General features: G+C 39.6%; 1 protein-coding gene across 1 annotated transcript in view; it reads right to left on the bottom strand.

Annotated features, from left to right (window-relative positions):
* Positions 1-22,508, bottom strand: part of LOC111224453 (neurobeachin-like) — a 201,516-nt gene that overhangs the window by 148,944 nt on the left and 30,064 nt on the right. Inside the window, 5 exon segments of the mRNA XM_022748943.1 lie at positions 636-762; positions 3,360-3,481; positions 4,335-4,430; positions 4,674-4,774; positions 6,192-6,423. Coding sequence (XP_022604664.1) covers positions 636-762; positions 3,360-3,481; positions 4,335-4,430; positions 4,674-4,774; positions 6,192-6,423 — 678 coding nt within the window.

Genomic DNA, 22,508 nt, shown 5'->3' with positions numbered 1-22,508 from the left:
CAAAATCAATTAAAAATTTAATTCAACATGTTTTATCCTCTAAGAACTTCCACAGCACGTTTTGTGCGCAGTAGAGGTGAGATGAATAGTTGTTCCCAGGTGTTATGTGAAAGCTCTAATTGTTTGACACGTGCTTTGAGCCAGTTTTTCTTCTCTGCAGGGACAGGTATGCTACTCTGACATTCCACGCTAAATTAAGTTTCATTTTCTCATCTACATTTACATCCAATTACACCTGTAAGACTCCCATGGGGATCTTAAACACTTCAGGTCCATGTGTAGACATGCAACTTTGTAATATCAATAAAATAACAGGTGGTAGGCAGGGAGTCAGCAGGGGTAGGTGTAGCCAAAAGGATGTTTTGAAAGAGCAGTGTTATTTGTGAAATCTTCCTTTCATCTCAGACCACAATTCTGGCATTCAGTGGTTGGTATAATGGAATTCATGTTTAGATCTGGTTTATTTATTTAAAGTAGCCACTACCTCCAAATGGCTTCAAAAAATATTTCTTTTAACACAACTCGTATTAAGAATAAATATGAAGTCCATGGGCACATATATAAATTATATGGGTCTAAATAACGTAACCAAATGTTGTATTTCAGCTGGAACTCAGGATTTAAAACTAACTTACCTTTCTGGGCTGAAAATCATACTTCACACAATGCTGGAAACCTTTTCCTTTAGACTTGAGTGATGTCACGATCAAGCAGTTACCAACAAAATGTGCAGAGTAGCCAATGCCCTTGCTGGTGCGAAAGCTGTAAACAGAGACATGAGCAGTATCTATCATGGGCTACACACTTGACAGGGTAAACATAATTAATTTATCAACAAGCAGGATAAAATACGTTTCATCCCATTTTGTGCTTTGTGCTGCGTATTCCTATGGATATTTCCTACTTAACACACTACACATATCGTACAAACCATTAACGGAAGTGTAATAGTTGCTTCCTTCCTCATAATTACACTAGGATCAACATAATTTTTGAATGCCTTGCGCTATGCAGACACAAAGCAATTTGCAGGAATAATTGAGAGGTAACTCTTAAGATTCTTATGTGGAATATGATATTGTGCTTAAGTAGTCAGAACAGGAAAGTACCTGAGGTGAGACTAAAACGCTTGCACATTTTGCAGGCATGGAAATAAATGCAAAGGGCAGAGAAGAACAAGTAGTTGATGAGCACACTTTAGTGATGTTCCCAGTGTGTAATTCCTTCACTCTGATTTTCTTGATTCCACAAATAATGTATAATAGATATATCATTTCAGTACAGAGGAAATGTCACCTGTATATGATATGAGCAGACCCTGTGCAGCACACACACACAAACTCACAACACCACACTAGCTCTCTATTCTTTCCCTGCTTGGTCCGAATATCTTTCTCACTGCTGACATGTATTCACTACACTCCTACAGTCTTTAGGTCTATAACAGTCTGTCACCTTCAAAGCCCCCCACCACCACCCACTGGGATCATCTAAAACAAACAGACCTCTTTGTCAAGGCAGATAAAGAGCAAAGGCTTTTATATTGTGGGGTGCTTGCTACAGTGGACAAGCCTGGCTGTGATCACACATCAGGTGGAAAGCAGTAACCTTGGTCCGCTTCTGAAGATACAATTCTTTTTTTGTTGTCTACATGCCCTGCCACTGAGCTGTGAGGTCCTTGGAGAAATGCATAAACAGGATTAGCCTGGCATATCTCACCCTTTTTGTTACTCTGTCAGAAAGGAATTGCTGCCACCTGAACACCAACAACTTACGTAGCTGAGCCCAGACTTCTTTTTTTTTCTTTTTGACGTCACATCAGAGGAACACAGAACGAGACATTCCAAGATGAGTGAATTTTTTCATTCAAACTGTGTGATCCAGGTAAAGCAATGGCAGTCAGCAGATGATAAACAGTGAACTGACTGTTATCTCTGACCAATTAGTGTGAACGGTCTTCCTCGTCAGCCATCTCTACCTTTTCATCTTTATTATCCACTCGCTCTTTCGTTCCCTTCCACAATTCTTTTATATGTTGCATTGTATTCTGTGATTTTTCCCCAAGCTCCTCTCATAAACAGACAGAACAGCAGCTGAAGATCACTGTACTTGTGGGTTATTGATTTTAGTACTAATTACCCAAAAGCCCATGCAAGAGCTAGTATGTGGGCCTTATGTGGCAGATATTCAAATCTAAATTAATACCTCCACAGTGCCTCCCGCTGCAGCAGTCTACCTTTGTAACAGCCAGTACCAGTCATTGTAGTTCATGCTTCCATGGGTTTTAATCTCAGTAATCTGACCTAATTCCCTCTTTCTCTACTATAATTCATGAACATTATCTGGAAAAAATACAGCCCTTTCACAAACCACATTACATAAGTGTTTCCAGTGTGTGAAACATAGTGTCTGTAAAACTACTTTAACCTTGAAAAAACAAGTTTAAGTCATAATCTGCTTAGATGGGAAAATCACTGTAGATCACAGAGTATCAGACAGCATATTGCTTTGTCAATTCGAATTACCGAAATTTAATAAAATGTATTAAGTGTATTTTTGGCAAAATGGAAGATATCACTACACTGGCATGTATGATAACACTGAATAATTTCCAATGAGAAACACACTGTCTTCACTATTTTCACACACATCTTCAACAGCAGCACAGAAGATCTATACAAGCACCACAGTTTCAAAGTGGGCACCCAAGATTAGTGGCACCAACTCAGTATCCAACCAAATGTGAAATATGGTCACAACCTCCCATACTCTTCCTGAGTTATGTGTGTTGAATAATGGCCAGAAATGTGATTTTGCAGAACAGTGAAGTTGAGACTTGATCTTTTGGATATAAAAAGTCATCACTTCATCATTTTATTCTGTTTGACATTTGTATGGAATTTTGTCATAATTAGTGTATGAATTCTGAATTATTGCCATGGTTGTAAGGTCACAGTGACCTTGACCTTTGACCATCAAAATATAATCAGTTTATCATTGAATCCAAGTGAATGGCTGTGCCATATTTGACGAAAATTGAAAATAAAATGGAGCAGACTGATGGGACGGATGCAGGTACAGACGCATAGTCAACCCGAAAAGATAATGCCTGAGGCCACAGCTGTCGTTGGTGTGCTGGCATAATAAAGCTGCTGGTAGCTTTATAGGTGTCTGCTGAGAGGGAAAAATTTCTCAAACAAAGCTAAAGCAATTAGATTGATGAAAAACAACAAAGTGGCATTTGCCTTTTGCATCATAATGTAGACTTACAGCACCTGTGAGAGAGCTGCGAGTGTGCTGAGGACACTGGAAACACGTCTGGAAACTGGCAACACAAATAGATGTAACTGTTTACTCACCAGTAGAGATATGGTTTGTCCTTGTCAACATTGATGTTATTCAAGGGATCCATTCTGAACCAGGTGTTGAACGTAAACCCATTCTGATAAGGCCACTTGGCAATAGGAGGTAAAGCGATGGCCTGGGAAAAAAACAAAACGATAAGACACAACCATGCAGTATGAGAGATAACTGTTTGTGTAATCTGTTGCTCTGCCCGTACTACAGTGAGTTAAGGTAAACTTAAACTACACTGTGTAGAAATAAGCTTGAGTCAGAAAACAAAACTAAGGTGTTTAACATTACTGACCAAATGACTATAGTATAGTCCAAAACATTTTCAATCTATTTTTGTGGTTAACACTTACAGCAAATATTTAATGTAAATTTATTTAAAAAATATTATCTTAGGTCTTTTATAACTTTCATAAAATCAAATATCACACAGGACATTGCAAATATGTAGTGTCCTCCAAAATGTTACTGGCCGACTGACTGTATTACAATTCCTGCACATGTTGAATATATTTGATGGCAAGTGTCAAGCCTCTTTGAAATAATTCCAGCCACGATTCCACCCCTATCTGCATTTGGGTAAAGTTGATATTAATCTCTATGATTCTGGAAAGAGTAATTTAGTCCAACCCTTTAGCCATCAATGAAAAAATAGACTTAATTACTTACTTTAATCATCATGCTTTGGCATGATGCAAAAAGATGCAAAGGGGATGAACAGTATGCTCAACTCCGTAGCCAGTGTAATGTCACGGGCTTCCCATCTCTCTCTCTATCTATTATCTCTCCCATGTCTCTGGTTTCTCTCCACATGTCATGCATAATCCATTACGGTGCAGTACAAGAACTTATTTGTTTTCTTAATTATTACGTATGGATTCTCAGTTGTTTTACCCTTATAACCTACAGGGCTCCATAAAATTCTACAAGTACAAGTCATTTTAAAATTGAATGCAGAGTGGAAGAATGTGAAAGCTTACTGCTGCACTGCGACCAGGAAAGTTGAAGAAGGCATCTGGACCATGTCGCTGGGGCATCTGATTCAGCACTGACAACATTTTGACTGCATGCTTCGGCTGCACAGGTGGCAAAGAATAAAAAAGAGTAACAACAAAACGGTAAAGGCTTTCTCTCCGACCATTTGGACTGCAGTCAATACACTGTCAGTTATCACATTCACTCATTCTGCAGTTAGTCAATTACAGAACAAGCTCCAAACAGATCAGTTTGATGGCTCTCTGGGGGAAACTCAAGTGACAGTGTCAAACCAACACACACTTCTGTCCAACTCGCTGCATCTGGTCCCTGTTATCACTTACCCAGAGGCCTCCTTCTCCTCGTAGCATGCTGAAGAGCAACTTCAGTTCTTTCACTGTGATGCTGTAGCTGGCTAGCACTCCCAACATGTCCACAAGCAGGTCTTTAAAGGTAAGATAGCATGCACATATTGCCAAAGAGACACACACACAAACACACACACACAAACAAGAGGAGAAAGATGAGAGAGGGGTCAATCATCAAAAGCAACTGCATTTTACTTATATCATAATTCATCCGCACTGCAGAAGAGGTCTTCATGGTGAGAAGTATTCAAATGCATCAACTCCCGAGAAAAAAACAGTTTTTCTATAGATTAACTTCATTCTCACTGAGTTGATTGTCTGTGAAATTCCATTATATTTATCACGGAAACACCTCCACTACAATTACATGGAAATTGTATATCAAAGGGATGTCTATATGGTAAATTGTTTAACAGTAACACTGCAGGGAAAATGCATTTAGATTTCATCAGCTGAAATATAATTTATATGTTACACAAGGTATTGATGTCATTTGCACGGTGCAAAATATGAAAGTGACACTGACCTCCACAGACAATAACACCATGACCTGAATTCAAATTTGAGGGGCTCATTCCAGAAAGGCCTGTATGTGTCATACAGCAATACCAAAATACCCAACTAGTGGTAGACTGCAATGTTAATAACCATCCTTGATTCAAACCGCAGTGCTAGCAGCTATAACACTGTGTGGAAATACAACCATTCATTTGAGATGCTGTACTGACACTTGTTCATGAATAAAATGTTGGTCGAGGGGAAATTCTGACCTGAAGTTGCAAGAGACAAAAGTTCACAGCGACCAAATTTCATGACAATGTGTCTCGCATTTGTCAAGACAATCTCCTGAGGCCCCTTCACAAGTCAGGTAGAAAATACTTAGAACTGTAATTATTATATATATATAAAAATATTCTAAATTCAATATGTGAAAGTGTACATTTTTATCCACTATCCATTAAAAATACAGTACTCTTTGAAATCATATTTTAATTCAAATTTACTTTCAAGTGTCAGAGAATTGTTTGAATTAATCTAATCACTCTCAAAAATAAAAGATAATGATAATGATCATTAAATAGGTGTATGATAACCCAAATCAAAAAAATACTCGTAAGTAGTACTAAAGTACTTCTCTCCTTCATAGCTTCTATATGTTCAAAAGGAGATAATAAATTCTCTACTGCCAATCAGCAATGTTTTGCTTTTGCATGAATTTGTCCCTTGGAGTGGAGGTTGCAGATGGAAATTCGATTATTCTATCGAGAATCTATATTTTAACTTTGCCAGTCTAATGTAACTCCAAATGCAGATCTATTAAAAGATACAGAGAGATGGTTTTGTTGCCTGACTGAAAGCCAAAACCAAGAAGAAATAACCAATGTATGTGGTACTTGCTGGACATTAACATGATAAGGATCAAACTGAAAAAGAACATGCATGTGTCACCACTGCTACTGAGCAAAACAAGGCTTGCTCAGACTGTTATCATACCTGCAATCATGTCTTCCACCGAGCTCATTTTGAGCAGCACCTGTTGGATGAGGCCCACCTCGGTGCTTGTTTGCAGGTTTCGAACACTTTTTCGAAGGATGGCGGTGAACATGCTCCAGATTTCAGCCTGACAGGTGACATCACAGTGCTCCAACAGCTCCACCATGCAGCCGATGCTTTCCGCATCCTGTATAATGAAGTTTGTCTCCATATCAAACTCACCACCCACCAACTGCAGAAAAAAGATGGGACAGAGATAAGGAATATAAGAAAAGACTGGATTTTGATACCTTTCACATGCTATTAAATCATATTTGGTGTTCTACTGATGTAATGCTCCAGCTTGGAGCGACATGGATTAAACTAAACTTTCAAGCTGAGCACTGCTGTTTGACCCAGCTTTCAACCCTGTTCTTGATAGGTTTTTTCTCTGAGGGGAAATTAGCCAAGAGGACCCTTTCACATATTTTCCAGGTCACTACTCTGATGTTAAAGGGCTGGCCAGAACTGGAAAAGAAAGTGGATATCTCTTTCCTTTTAAAAGGTTTTGATCCGAATTTAAGCACCCATGAAAATAAAACTGCCTGACATTTAATGAAAAGAAGAGGGAAAGGGCGTCCATACAGCCCTACTGCTCCTTTTGAGTCACAAAAGATAATCACTATTAAGAAAGTAGAAAACAACAATCAATAACAGAGTTCTTCAAGTCCAACAAGCATGAAATTAGCCCTCTAAAGAAGTGCATGGTATATATGGAAAGCACTGACAACAACTTGCTGTTGGGCATCAAAGCAAGCAGGTGGAAAATGAGCCTAGATACCCACTACACATTACTGTGATTGACAGGTAATAGCTAGGTGAGATCAAAAGCAGCCTAAAGTAGTGGAAAGAGACTAGTCCTTGGAGGTATAAATCCAGCCTCACCTCAATCATCATCAGATCTCTGTGCAATTACATTACAATGATGTGTGGCACTGGACTGATTGGACCTGAAGATCTGAAAGACAGTCTTTCCGGCTGTTGTGCAGATAAAAAAAAAAAGTAAAACTCCACTAAAGCTAGGGGTCTTAATCTCTCTCAAGTATAACACACATCAATGTGAAATGCTGCACTAATGTGAATAATTAACCTTGTTAAACACACTTTAGTTTCTACATTCAGCTGGTGTTGCAGGTGTGTAGATCCAAGCAGTGTAAGTGATAGAATAAATCTCAATCAGGAAGATTTTCAGCAGCTTATAGTGGCAGTTTACTCTGGAAAAATAAAAAAAATTAAAAAATTTCCAACATATTTTGAGAACCATGCTGAATGCTGAAATTCAGCCTGAAAAGACAGACATCTTGATCAATGAGCCCAGAGAGCAGAGTCATTGTTCAGTGAGGCACTAACAATAACAGGAATTCACAGCTTGAAAACTCATGGGGTGGGGGTAATATGCAGTCTGAGACAGCTCAGTGACCAAAATGTGCAGAAGACTCCTATAAAGCCAAGCAGGCTGTAACAAGTCCGTCTCCTAAATATAGTCACTATGTTAAGTGGTATGGGAAATTAACACACTAGTGGAAAGCTTGTTATCTGTGTGGAGACAATCCTCAATGCCAAACTGCCTGCTCTTCCTACAACCTGCCTGATGCCATCACGTATTCACTCAATCAAACTAAACAAATTCAAGCAAACCTGGCAGTATGCTAACCATATGAAATATTGCTGAGGACAAAAACCTAATAATGGAGTCTATGCAGCACCTGTCAAGCTCCCTTCTGCTTTTAGATCATTTATACATTGCAGTGAAGGTGCAAATGTCTGCCTATAAAAGATGAATAAGTTCAACTACCTGAAGTCCAGAGGAGAAAAAGTTCATATTCAGTTTAATGTCACGAGACAGACATCCAGCTCAAGGTGCTGTGACCAGGTAAACTGTGCTGTCTTCATGAATTAACAGTGACAACACTGTTAGCCTTAACTTCCCCTGCTACCACATTGTGTTAATATGGTTATTACTTTGTGGCCTTTGTGTCATCAAGGATACCAATATATCAACTGATAATGAAGAAGAGACGTTTGCTGGATCCAGAGGCTGTCACAGGTTGTTTGTCTAAAAGTAAGTTATTATCATCAGACAAAAGGCTCTCCTGTTGCAACCATCATGATGCACATTACGCAATATTACATGGAAGGAGGGGAGAGAGCCATGAGGTCTAGACTAAACCTCATCATTGTTCAGTGCTATTGCCATTAATCACACTATTCACAGGCACGCCACAATCCTGAGAAGTGGTGTAATTGCAGATTCAGATCCCGAGGACAATTTTCACCCATTATGCTACAAGAGGTAAATAAAGACATGAAATCACTGATTACACACTTAACACATCGAGAGCAGAGCTTCTGTAAGCCATACAAAAATTCTACAGAGGAAATCAATGCAGAGTTTGAATACCACTTAATTTCAGTGATGTAAACCCCATAATCAATGTTAAGTAAAAGACCAAATTCTTTGTATATAGGAGCAAACTGCTCAGTCGATTTACACATAACGACAAAGTGAAAATAGAATTTCAGACATTTTTTCAAATTTATTAAAAAGGAAAAACTGAAAAATCACATTGACATAAGTATTCAGACACTTTGCTATAGCACTTGAAATTTAGCTCATGTGTCTCCCATTTTCTCTTAATCATCTTTGAGATGTTTCTACACATTGATTCTACCTGTGATAAATTCAATTGATTGGACATGATTTGAAAAGGCATATACCTGTCTATATAAGGTCTCACAGCTGACACTGCATAGAGGAGCTAAAACCAAACCATGAGGTCAAAGGAACAGCCTGAAGAGCTCAGAGACAGGATTGTGTCGAGGCAGAGATCTGAGGAAGGCTACAAAAAATGTCTGCAGCACTGAAGGTTCCAAAGAGCACAGTGGCCTCAATAACTCTTAATTTGAAGAAGTTTGGAACAACCAAACAGCCAAACTGAGTAATTAGGGGGAAAGGGCCTTAGTACAAGAGGTGACCAAAAACCTGGTGGTCAGTCTGGCTGAGCTCCAGAGTTGATTGAAATGGATGCATGGACAGATAGCCCAAAAACATAATGCCTCCAGCCCTGGCTGTTGCCTGAGTGGAGGCATAAAAATGTATGGGGCAGCTGTGGTGGTACGTGGTTAAGTCATATACTATATACGGTGATCACAATTTCAGTTGGGGACCTTTGTTGCATGTCATAACCCTTCTGTTTCTCCCTCATCATTTCCTGTCTGCAACTCTACTAAGGCCTATCTAATAAAAGCAAAATGCCTAAAAAAGAATCCCTAAAAATACCCACTTTACATCTATAGTCAAACCTTTGCCATGGCACAAATACAGCTTTTATCCTGTTTTCTTTGGGACGTTGAGATTCAATTAACTGAACATGAAAGCACAAACATAGTTCCCACAGTTGACAGGGCAAGAATAACAAATCTAAAACTATGTGGTCCAAAGAACTGTCAACTGAACTTTGAGGTAACTGTGTTAGGGTAAAAATCTTGGGAATGGTTTTTACAAATGGTTTGGATCGACTACAACTGCATGTTAGAGCTTCATTAGGAACAAATGGCCACTCTAAATGAGTTTCAGAGTTCCTCTGCAGAGATGAAGAACCTGCCACAAAGACAACAATCTCTGTTGGTAGAATAGCTAGATAGATTCCACTTCTAAATTACAGGCATATGGCAGCCTGGAGTTTACTTAATGAGAGTAAACCTGACAGCACGAGATCAAAATATTCTGTTGTCTGGTGAGAAGAAATGTAACACTGGCCTGGATGCCATGTGGCAAACCAAGCAGCAGCGAATAGCCATGGCTCATCACCTAGCTAATAGTGTTCCAACAAACAAGATGATGATGGCAGCAGCGTAACCAACAGGACAGTGCTGCGGTGGCTTCATGACAAGAGTCTGAATATCAGTGACCCAGGCACCAGACAAGGTCTGGAGCTGAACCTGTTTGAAAATCTGTGGAGGGACAGCATCTCTTTACACATCCGATCTAATAGGATCTGAGAGCATCTCTATATAAGAATGCCACAAAGAGCACAAAAACAGGTGCGCTAGATGGTAAAAGCATAGAGGAATTAAAGGTGCGATGGCTGCAAATGGAGCTTTCAGAGAATAATAAAGAGTCTAAATTTCTAAGTAAACTAGACATTTCTGTGTTTTTCATCTACTATTTGCAACATTTCTAAATATGTTTTTACGTTGTAATTTAAGTCTATATCACTTCTAAGTGTATCTGCCACAGTCATGTATTTGAAATTTCCCTTGGCATAAAATTTTCAGTAGTTTTTTTAATCAGGCAATGCTGGAGGCATTTAAAATTTGTTACACTAAACCTCCTTATACAGCTGTCTAATGACTGCCATGGTAAAGTCTGTGGGTGTCTTTTACAGTATCATTTAACACAAAGACAAAACACGCAATATGAATTTTCACTCCCTCCAAAACCCGACTGTAAGAATTGCATGTTTCATTTTCTTTCTGACTCCCTGCTGGCTCTCCAGGACTTATCTAAAATACCATAACAGCATGGAACACTGACAGTGAGAGAATGTAACTGTACACTCATTTATTTTGTGCCTATCTCTGACTTCTTCTCCTGATGGTTTCTGATGATAGAACACTGCTAGCCCTGGTCTGTTTACCACAGTTAAACCCAACGGCAGCTCGGTGTACTGGTGAGACTGAGCTCCTCTCCTAAATCCTTCCTCAATGAGACTCAGAAATGATAGCACTATCAGTAATCTGCACAATAAAACTCCTGCTCTGGGAAAGACACGTGTCATAAATTGAGATGCAAATGAGTCAGGACTTTCGAAGAAACAAACATTAATTTAACAATATCACAATATACCACATTTACTGCTGGGCTACTGTACTGATTTATACTGGAAACTGTTGCTACTATTTATTTAACTTCCTGCACTGAAATGTGAATATGTTTCTCACTGGGAATTTGAATCTATGAATTAATTAAAGATCTTTACTACAGCCTATGAGCCCGTCCCTTAACATTTAAACTACAACTACAATCTAATTAAAATGGCATCATATGGATCCATGTTAGGAAAAGTGAGGAATCGTATTACGCATTCTGCAGGAGTCACTGCAGGCTTTATCCTGACATGTGGTCACCAGGTTGCTATGAATCTGCAACTCAATCTGTGTAGTGCCTCTGTTGTTCACACCTGCCACTGTAGCCAATGATTTCAAACTTGACTTGATTCGCGAGTTAATAGCATTTTAGATAGTTTTTCAGTTTTATCTTTTTACAAATATAAAATACATCAACAATTAAATTATTAAACAAGGCTAGAAGTCTACAAGTGTGCATCTTTCCTGGATGTGAGAATGTTATGACGATGACACCCTCAGAGTTTATTCATATTCATATGGAAGAGATTACCTAAAGTGTGTATTGTCTTTGTATGTAGCAAGGAGCTCAGCATATGGGATGCCATACCCAGCGAACCATTCCACATACAGAATGCTCCTTTCTGTCTTTGTGTCTCACTTAGGGGTGTAAATGGAAATTTAATGGGCTCTGACTGAAGTCTTTCAGGTGTTACAAGTGTTTGAAGTGTGTGTTGCAGTTCTAGTAAAAGACAACTTGTCAGTCAGAATGGCAAGTGTCAGCTTAAGCATTTATCAGAGTCTTTGCACACCCCACCCAACCAATCAGTATTCACGTTGTTTCCTCTCAAATGGAATTAAATCTTCTAACATTTCTTTGAATGCACCATAATTCAACATCAAAGAGATGTGGAAGTTCTATATAGTGTGAATTCAGTGAAATGCAGAGGCACACAAACACACAGAAAATGTTAGTCATGTGCAAACCTGGAGTAAGGGAGGGAGGCAAATTCAGTCATACTATATGATGCAAGTACCAACGTGCTGGTCCAAATCAGGGTTTTGCCGACAGGGGTAAAGCCAAGATATTTCCCTGTTCCCAGGAGAGAGGGCAATGGAAGGAGGAAACCTGCCTCCTGCAGCTATGGCTAATCATATAATTTCAATTAAGAGTATCAGCTCTGGATTATTAAGACGCTCAGAAGCTCAGTGGAGCTGTGGGTCGATTATTTGCAAACCAGAGATGAAGGTTATAGAAACAACATTACAATGTGAGACAGGAGAGTAATACCACTTTAATTAGACTCTGGAATCTGTGCAGCTCAAGCTGGAAGACCTGTCATGGTAGTTACACTAGAGAAGTAAGTGACAGCTGGCTCCTCTCGCTGTAATAGCACAGAGACCTAGAGAGAAGGCCTTACCATTAACAAACCAGAGGTAAAACTAGATTAGCAACAATGTCTTTCAGTAACCCTTATAAATTGGAAGCTCACTGAATTGTTCACAGGCTTATATGAGGTTAGTCACTTTGACGTGGCTGACCTGGAAAGAATGAGATCCAGTGATGTTAGCGATAACCCAGCTGAGCTTGTTGTGTCTGAGGAAATGAAAGAAGCTAAGCCATTATAGTGATTCTTTAATGTGCTGGGAATAGCATTCCACCAAGCAGGCATTTATTTTATGGTGCCGCAAAAACAAAAATTGTTTATGTGAAAGCAATTTAGGTGTGCGCTTAGGTTAATTTTTTACCCCTGTGGTTCCTCTCGTTTAGCGCAAAGGGGTTATGAGCCTCAATCAAGTCTGTTTTTTTTTTGTTTTTTTTCCTTAGAAGGATTTCATTTGCGCGCCATTGTTACTGTATGAGGCAGGGAATTAAGAGAGTTACATCTGAGCCCTCAAGAATCCCTCCACTTTCAACTGTTTCTGATTAGTCCAGGGCTGAAGGCTCGCCGTCGCCATGGTGACAGGCAGCAAAGATTGGACTGGAGACAGCTTCCAAGGGAAGGCTACAGTGGCCACTAAATTGGGTGAAAATAAATAGAACTGATGTCCTATTTACAAAGACTGCTGGTGGAGTGCAAGCATTGCAGTGAAGGAGTCACTTGGGAGCAGATGTGGAGAGGAGAGATGTCCTACCCGATATATTTGAACCAATAAAATGAGAAGGGTTCAAGGTTCAAAGACACATTCATTTGGTCTGCCAGATGTGGACAGTGTTAGATACTGGCGGGAGTGTTGTCTATCCCATTATTTCTGAACAAGTACCATGTGTAGCAAGCCCTTCCCCCTTTTCAAAATTTTTTCTTCTTTTTTTGCCCTTAAAAATCTCTACAATCACATTAACTGGACACGATCAACACAATCAGAGAATGCCCTGGCTTGATAAAAGCCCAGATTCATCTAAGGTTTGCCCATTATCATGGTTTGCACTCACACTTAAAAGGCCAGAGGCTAGTGTTCATGAAGTGCCTGCTCGGTGCATTCATCTTCTAGTGCAAAGCTCCATCATATGATGTTCAGAGTTGCTAACAAATAGAACTGTGTGAATGCAGCAGGAGACCAAACCAAGAAAACAAACAATGGATGCCATCAAAAGGACAATATAAAACTCATGTGGCTTATTCCAGTAAAAAGCACTGTCTGTCAATGGAGGGCTTGGTTTGGAAGCCAAACTCTCCTGGTAAATTCAAGCGCACTAAAAACTAATAACAAGGTTCAGCTACAGAATCTGAACAGCCTCCAGCTGTCTTTTAAAACCAAATACAGTCAAAGGGATAAAGTATGATACAAAAACAGTGTATGCAGAAGTAAAGAGCAGGAAACAATGAATTGACCATTGTGCAGCCAAGTACTTAGCAGCACCAGAGGGAGTTAAACACAAACCACAATATCCGTACATAATACTTGGATTTTCCCACAACCCCGCTCACTTCACAGCCAGCCTACAAAAAATATTTTTCAGCAACAATGAGGCAAAGGGAGATGAATGTTTGAACTGTTCAAAAGTAAAAGACATAAAAGAGACCTGTAAGGATAACACAATCTATTCACAAAAGCACTAGCATAAATAACTTGTCACAAATAGTCCGTACATCAATTCACCCTGTTCAGTGCCATCACTCTTTTTGGAAGGTGTCAATGAAAATAAAATGAATCATTTTAAAATTCCTGTATTTAAAGTACAGGTGATAACATACTCCAACAAAAGGCAAAGTAAAAAGGCAATGATCTTATAGTAACATTAGTGCTAATGTAATGCAACTAGGTGGTTAGAACATTAATAGTACATACAGTAAATTAACACAGCATAATGTGATAATGTTAACAATTACAGTCACTTCAGTCATATCCATATATAAAAGTGATTTTGACAACTATCTCATTGCTAGAGCAACTACACAAATGTCAAACTAATATGGAAAATCATTCATGCAGAGGAATTTTCTCCTGCATGAAGACAAGAAAAATAATTCAACAGATTGGTAAACTGCACTTATTGTTTAAGCTGTTATCTCAGGTCAGTGCGCTGACTGGAGTGTCAGTTGACAAGAGCCCAAGTGCTAAACTGACAGTCATTCACATTTAGCCCCAGTCTCTCTTCAATGTGTAAATGTTAAAATGAATGACTTGAAAAGAAAGATGTATGAAGATATTATGCAAACAATGGCATGCATTGGGACAAAATGGCACTGCCACTCCAGGGAACTATTCTAAATAGTTGAGCTGGAAGCCTAGCCAGGGCCAATCTTTCTTTACTTTAAAAATGTCACCAAAATAAAGGTCAAGCCATTTAAGAGAGAGGGGTGTGGAACATTGGAGAGGGGGTGTCAAATATGTAACAAATGAGCTTATTGCTTCTGTGGTTCCATTTAGTTTGATGAATGGGCTTCACATCAATGCTGAACCATGCTAATGACCATACTTCAAAAGCCCTATGTATCCACTCTGCTTCGCTGATGAGTTAAGCACAGAGCTGGAGCTACGTACTCCGAGTGAGAAAATAATTGTTCTTTTTCTCTTTAAAAAGCATTACTTGTCTATAGAACACACAAAGAGAAACATAAAGATAGAGAAAGAAGGAGATAGAGAAAGAAACACTCACTTTTGTCTCATTTATCTGTTTCACTTCCTGTTTTGTCCTTTATGTGTAATCATGGGCAAATCTTTATTTACTTTCAGATTACTATAAAGTCTTAGAAATGGTGTACAGCTCATACCACAAGACATTTTTTGGCCCAAACTGTTGACACAGGGGTGAACAATTTGCACAATTGATCTCAGACAAGCTGTCCTGATTACAAAATAATTCCAGTTGAAGAGATCTGTGACTAAATGTGAACATGAATAGCTGTTTGTCTCTATGTGTCAGCCCTGCGATGGACTGGTGACCTGTACAGGCTGATAACTAGGTGTGCTGTTATGATGGGCAGGAGCATGAATCATAATGTACACTATGTTAGCAAGCCAACATGAAAAGAGTGTGACAGACAGAGAAATGTCTTTGGCATTACTGTACTTAATTATGGTTATGCAAATTTGCATTTCATTTGTATTCTATTTAATAAAAAAAAGATGAGAGAGAGTGGGAAAAGAGACAGAGAGAGAGCTGGACTCGTAATAGATACGACAGTCTCTGGAGTGCAGAAACACAGGACCATATCTTGCTCCTGACATGCTTGAGAGAGTGGAACGCGTCCTCATTTTCTACTTAATCCAGACTCATATTTGCATTGCCACCATCACGCAACCATGTGAAAACTGCATCTATTTAACTAAGGCCAAACATTTAATACAGGCCTTGTGGCTTATTGAATGACTTCAACACAGGGATCTTGCACAGAGCTGTGCTCATATCTGATTTCACGCTACAACAATACAAAACACAGCCAGAATCTGTTGCAAATCAACCAGTCTCCTGAACACATAAACTAGCATCAGCCAGAAGTTAAACCCAACTTTTCTCATCTGGCTACACTGTAAAGCAGATGTGCACATCATAATTGAGGGTATAGCATGATTGAGTAGCTCTTCCTAGACAGGTGAGAGGACACAAACTGCATAATGCCCACTGCTTTCTGTGTGATATCTGAAGCGTCTACTCTCCTTTGTTAAAAATTAGACTCAGTCTAACAGCCACCAGACAGCAGCCACCTGGTATGTCTGAATTTCTGAGTACATCCCCTGCCATGTACAGAGAGTGGATGCACAGTAAGTCTAGTTTTGACATCCATGTGTCAGACAGTGGTTCAGCACCGGAACAAATTTGCCAACACTTGTTTCCTCATACTTTAGACACCATCTTTATTCTTTCAATGATAAAATGTGAAACACATTGGTCAAAAGTTGCATTATAGTCTATGAAAGGAACCATAAATAACAAAAAAACAGCAGTATTTAGGACGGTAAGTACCAAAGTTTAATGCCATCATCCCTAGATTACGGCCTCTGTGCCTACATTATGAGGGGAGAATCACAATAGCATACTGAATTAAAACACGAGTGTTGCCTGTTTAATTGCATTTAAATAGAGATTAGTCAAAACCTACTAGTAGGCACTGGTAGGCCTGGAGAGAATACGACCTGAAACAAAGACTAACTCCTTGCATGTGACTAGACTGTGATTGAGATGTTAGGAGGGCTGGTGTATTGTTTGTGGAAACACTGCTGAAGATTTAAAGATTACAGTGTTCATGCTTCACTGAGCTGGATGCCTGCGGCATACAGATGTGGCTAACAAGCCCCCAGGAAACTGAAGATGAAAGGTGTTTCATAATGATTCAGTCTGGGGAGTCCATCACTGAGGATTTTGGAAAATCTTTAGAGTTAATGGAGCCATGCTGCGTTTCATCCCTTCTCTTAATTTCATTAAGAATTGCATCAATTTATCACCTGTCTGTAAACATCTGTTTGTCAGTTTAATAACTTTGTTTTCCTACCTTCTGATTATTAGCTTAGTGCAGTCACAGTATCTGTGAATTGAAAATTGACACACTAAGAATTCAATTCATTGCTTCAATTTGTGGCAACTTGAGGAGACTAGAAGAATCTATGATAAAAGACACAAATCTCAGACAAAATTATTTGGTTTAAGCTTGTTTTGAGCACAACATAACATAATTATTCCTGGCAGTTAATTTAACCTAATGTAAACTGTCATTCACAATACAAATTGCTGGTAAATTGCTTTTTTTGTTTATAAACTTTTACATATTCAGGTTGCAAATTAAAGTCAGCAGAAATTACAATGTTTATCTTAATTACTTCATTTCAATTCTAAGGAGGGTGAAATATATCCCAGTCATTAGAACAATAAATGAAGCTGACTGATCTTCATAAGTACATATAACCTCAATCTGCAGAATAAGTATGTTTCACTATTTATACTAAATGATTTCTGTATTCAGTGTGTATAAAATTATTTTTGAACTCGTAACATAATTATTGGTAGGCTGTGCCGGGGCACAATAATCTCAACGCTGTAAATAAAGTCACAGTCGTACTGGAATGACACCAATATAAAGATAATGAAAATGATTCTGGTCACTTCAGTCATACTCATTGGGGGTCATAGACATAGACCAAAATAGAAGACCAAATTAAAAGTGTTCAAATGCTGAGCTCTAGCTCTGTCAACAGCCTCATGAGCACTTCACTGTACCAACTTCAAGTAGAAAGTCAAGGTCATAGTTGACTATATTTTCCACTGACTACGTTTCACTCCAAACAACAGGGTGCGTTTGGGTTAATTGGAGCACAACAGGGGCACTTGAAGACAGCGTTTGGTGTAAATTCCCCTGCTAGTGCGAGAGCACTGGATCTCTAAATGGCCAAATCCTTCAAATGTGCCTGATTTCACTGGGCAACAGTTCAACTTGTTTTGTCACATTTTTTGTTGTTTCTCCAAAACAGCCACAAAACACAAGCAACAGTTTTAATCAGTTGCTGGCAGCCAGCTTTGCAAATGACTATCACCATGGCTTCATGTCTACATAAGAGGAGGTACTGAGACAATCATTCACATCATCGCTCCTTTTCCTGAGGTGGCATCCAATCTTTGCCTCATCAGATGTTGAGTGCAACTACAGATATCAAACAGCAAGGTTGTGACTTTATGAAGACTAGGGCAGTTGTTCTCAAACTTTTTTGGCAGGCCAGCCTCCTGAGGTTTACACCCCCCACCTTGCATGATAGCATCAGCAAACTCTTGTTTATTTTCCCTACATAAATCATATTTGTTGAACTTAGATTCACTCCATATTTTGCCCCGGTCATTCACAGAACCCCTGCAGTGGCTCTGTGCCCCCTCAGGGGGGCCTGCCCCCCAGTTTGAAAACCACTGGGCAAGGGGTAGACAGCTACACTGTGTATGTATGCGTGCGTGTGTGTGTGTGTGTGCGTGTGTGTGTGTGTGTGTATCTGTGTGAGTTTGTGAGTGAAGTGGAAATCAGGCTGGCAGAGTGTAACATGAACCAATATGTTTACTGAGTGGATTGAGGTTATCATTAAAAGTGCAGCTGAGGGCAGACACGGCAGATCAACACCAGTCGTATAGAACCCACTGTTGCTGAGACTTGAAACTCCTCAGCCCAGCAGGCTAAGCCTCCAACAGCATTCAGACTTAAAGGCATGGCATACAGACAGACTGTGAGGGAAGTAGAAAATGAAAGAGGTGACAATGCTATGTAAAAAGATGCATCAAAGAGTGGGAGAGTGCTGTTGAAAAGGACACACAAGAGAAAAGAGAGACTTACAGGGTGTACGCATAGAGTGAGTCATGACAACATAATTTCATTTGTATTCCGCCCATTGATTCATTTTCACTTTGCTGTTTTTATTCAAGGTCAAAAGCATGCATTGGTCTAAAGGCTAAAACCCAGGCCAAATGAAACCCACAAAAACACAGGGAGACTGGAAAGACCCAGGGTGGAGGTATGAATCCAGGAGCTTTCTGTGTAAAGATCAGTCTGACTACAAAGCCACCAAAGCAAAATTTAAAACATAAGTGAGACTATGTGATGGATCTGACTTTATAGTATGAGACGGCAGAGAGAAAGGGCAGTGAATCTCCTCATCTGATCTCCCAGTCATCCTCAGCAGCACAGCAGATGACCGTGTCCCACTGAGCATCACGGCCACCCCGTATATCTAATCTCATCTTGATCCTGGCAATGTACAGCTGTATTAAATGTCCTGGTCTCTGCTCCCTGCCACAACATCAGCAAATATTTGTCATTTCATTTCTAAGATGGTATAACACTGTTCTCCTGTAACAACCAATTCATCCAGGGGAAAGGATGAATATAAAACTGAAAGAGCAACATCAACTAAAGTAGCACTCAAACAAAGAACGCTTGATCTACCACACTGCAAACACGCATACACACCGATATACACAACCAGGAACACACTTATAAACATTTATTCATTAATATCTCGACTGAAACAATTTGCCTTCTTTTTCTCAAGACCTCCACCTTCTGAAGTGTTCCCCTGAACTGACACAGCTGCTACAATTATTTCAATCACAGAGAAAATTATAATCAAATCTGCAGTCCCTCATCAAACACTAAAAAGCTATTTGTGATTTATTTAAGAGGAGGGGAATAGGTGATCATACAAAAAGAGCACAGAAGCACAGAAACATGACTTGAATATTAAAAGCCCCTTCCACTGTCAAGTCTAAGAGGCCCTACCTAGGGAAAGGTGTGAATTCTGCCTGTTTTCATCTTCTCTGCCAATAAATTAAGGGGAAATTTAAATGTAGAAAATCACAAAAGCAAAAAAAGTGCAATTTGTCTAGCTGCCTGGACTTCGAGTAAAATGGTCAGGATGTTTGCTCATGCTTATAGCTAAATTAGAAGTAATAGCATGACTCCAATTTCCATCTGCAGGAAAATGAAATCAATGGAAATACATGTCAGGTGTGGTAAAATCATTTAGTCCTGTGTGCCACTTCATCGTACGAGAGGTTATTTAATTTGAATCTGAAAGTGGACCACAAAGGACCATAGGGGTCCTTGTTATTTGAATGTATTATGTCACATTATTCATAATTTCACCTGTTTAATAAAAATACTTGACAACTTTTAACCTCCCTGCTAATAAGGACATATTTATACTAAAAAAAAAAAAAATAAAGATACAGAGAGCATTTGAAGGAAAATGGGTCATAAGATGAGAGTTTTAAGAGTTTTATGGGAAGCTGCATTTATTTTGAAAAGTTAGCTCTCCCCGCAAGCTATGGGATCTGGATATTATTCAGATCCCAAAAGCCAGAGGGGTGAATAAATTGAAAAGTTTGAAGGTGAAACTGGGGAATAACGGAACTTAGGGGTCCTGATTTTAAATATGATGCTATATCATTCATCATCATATCATATTGACCTGTCTTACAAAGTAAAAAATAATCAATGAATTTTCATCCCCGAGGAGATACTTGAAGCTCTTCAGCTCATCTAGTAATTCTAACTTAATAACAGAAAATGGGATTTGAGGGTGAAGAAGTAGGGGCCCTGAAAGATTCCTTCCATGTAGAAGGTTATGAAGTGACTGATTATTATTGCAATGATAAAGGGGCAGCTGAACAGCAAGATTCCCCCAGCTGCTACCCCAGACACCAGCTGCCTGTCTTGATTTCAGCACTGAGAACACTTCTTTTGGAAACGAGTGGAGAATCAGCAGTAACCTTTGACGAGTCAAACGAGAGGGTCCGCTTTAAGCGAAACTGACAGGTTTAGTTTTGTAACATGGAGTTCTCACTTTCTGTGGATTCATGCATGTGTAAAATGGTTTTATACTGTTTCCTCACCATCTACCCTCAGCTCCTCAGTTGCATGCCAAAGTCTGTCATGTGGAGCAGCCCATATAAATTGAAGTGAGGCCTTTCATCTGTAGTCAGTCTTGAACATTAAAAAGGGGCCTGACTGATACAAACTACTGCTGGTCTGTTTGCTTTTGAATGGCACTAAGTTAAGAGTAAGAGAGCACTTTGCCTTTGTTCCCCTCGACTAATTAATCACACCTTTTAGCTGGCCACACTCAGTGGGGCAGTTAGTGGGAAAGCTGTCTGGGTCCAAGGGAAAAAAAAAAAAAAAAAAAAACTCCCCAAGCCGCACTGCTTTTCCTATCTCATATTCACAGCTTTCTGTGTGGCAACACAGGCCTGTTTACTATTCTGGTGGGTTGTATCATGTGGTCGTTCCTCTAATCCCTTGAAATGCTTGGAATTGTCAAACAGGAGATGTGCTCACCTCTCCAGAGGGGGAGAGGAAGAAAATTAAAAAGCAATCTTGCAGGAAATATATCTCGCAAAAGGAAAGAGGGTGTGCTGTATGAACACATCTACAGGAAACCTGACTGAATGATAGTGCTATTAACTGAACACACGTCTCCCAATCTGAGTGGTAACCTGACTCAACAACAACCCCACAGGACCCAGGAAAGACGATATGTACAATATCACATCTAAAAAATGCTCCTGTCAATAGCGGACTCCGGGCCAAATTTGATGGACAGCATGGACATCAATGCAAAAGTAAAATATATTTGAAATAATAAGAACAACTCAAACTTAATCCAAAGAAAGGTTGCAGAGACATGACGCTGCTCCCCAAAAACTGTACCTTAAGTTAGTTATAAATTTGACCCAAGATAGACAGGCACCTCAACTGTACTCTGCGCTGTAGCATTCTCCTCTGTTCACCTTCGTTAACATAGCCATGTGATATAATCCCATAATACAAGACAACTGAAAAAAATATCCTTCCTCTCCATCTCTGAACACACAAGTATCAACCAAGCCTCTCTAATTACCAGCTAATTAATCACATTAGAAATGGAGCAACAGTTGTGAGCTGGTATTAACCCCACTGACCTTGAGATATAATTTGGTGTAAGTAAAGCTCACATTTCAAAGACATCATGTTGCATCCACACAGGGTGAAGCAGACAGCTGGGAATAGACCCAACAGTCGAGGGGTTCGGTGATTTGTGTGCACTGTTTTCTCCTGCTGAATACTGCTGTCAAAAAAACATATGCTCTCCTTACGTCTTCATATACAGTACTATAAAAGAGAGAAGCAAGGTGCATCCACCCAGAAATATGTGCTGCTAGTTTCCATGTGGTGTGGAGTGGCGGGGTGGGGTGTGGTGTGGTGTTGTGTGGTGTGGTGTGGTGTGGTGCGGAGCGGCGCGGAGCTGAGGAGTTTAAAGGTTGATTGCTGATATAAACATCTCTTGCTTGATAGGGGAAAGTACACTGCAATGCAGACACCAGAGGGAGAGATAGAAAGGGAAGACAGAAAACGGAGAGGCTTGAGATGGACTTTCAGAAGGCAAGAAAGGCAAAAAATGAAAAGGAGATGACAGCAGAGCAGAGCTCTTGACTCTGTCCTCTCCAGATCATCAAAGTGTCACTTCTCTTACGAGGCT

This window comes from Seriola dumerili, unplaced genomic scaffold (genome assembly GCF_002260705.1).
Source record: "Seriola dumerili isolate Sdu_G_001 unplaced genomic scaffold, Sdu_1.0 BDQW01000134.1, whole genome shotgun sequence".
In the NCBI taxonomy this organism is placed as follows: Eukaryota; Metazoa; Chordata; class Actinopteri; order Carangiformes; family Carangidae; genus Seriola; species Seriola dumerili.
This window is presented reverse-complemented; position numbering and strand designations above follow the sequence as displayed.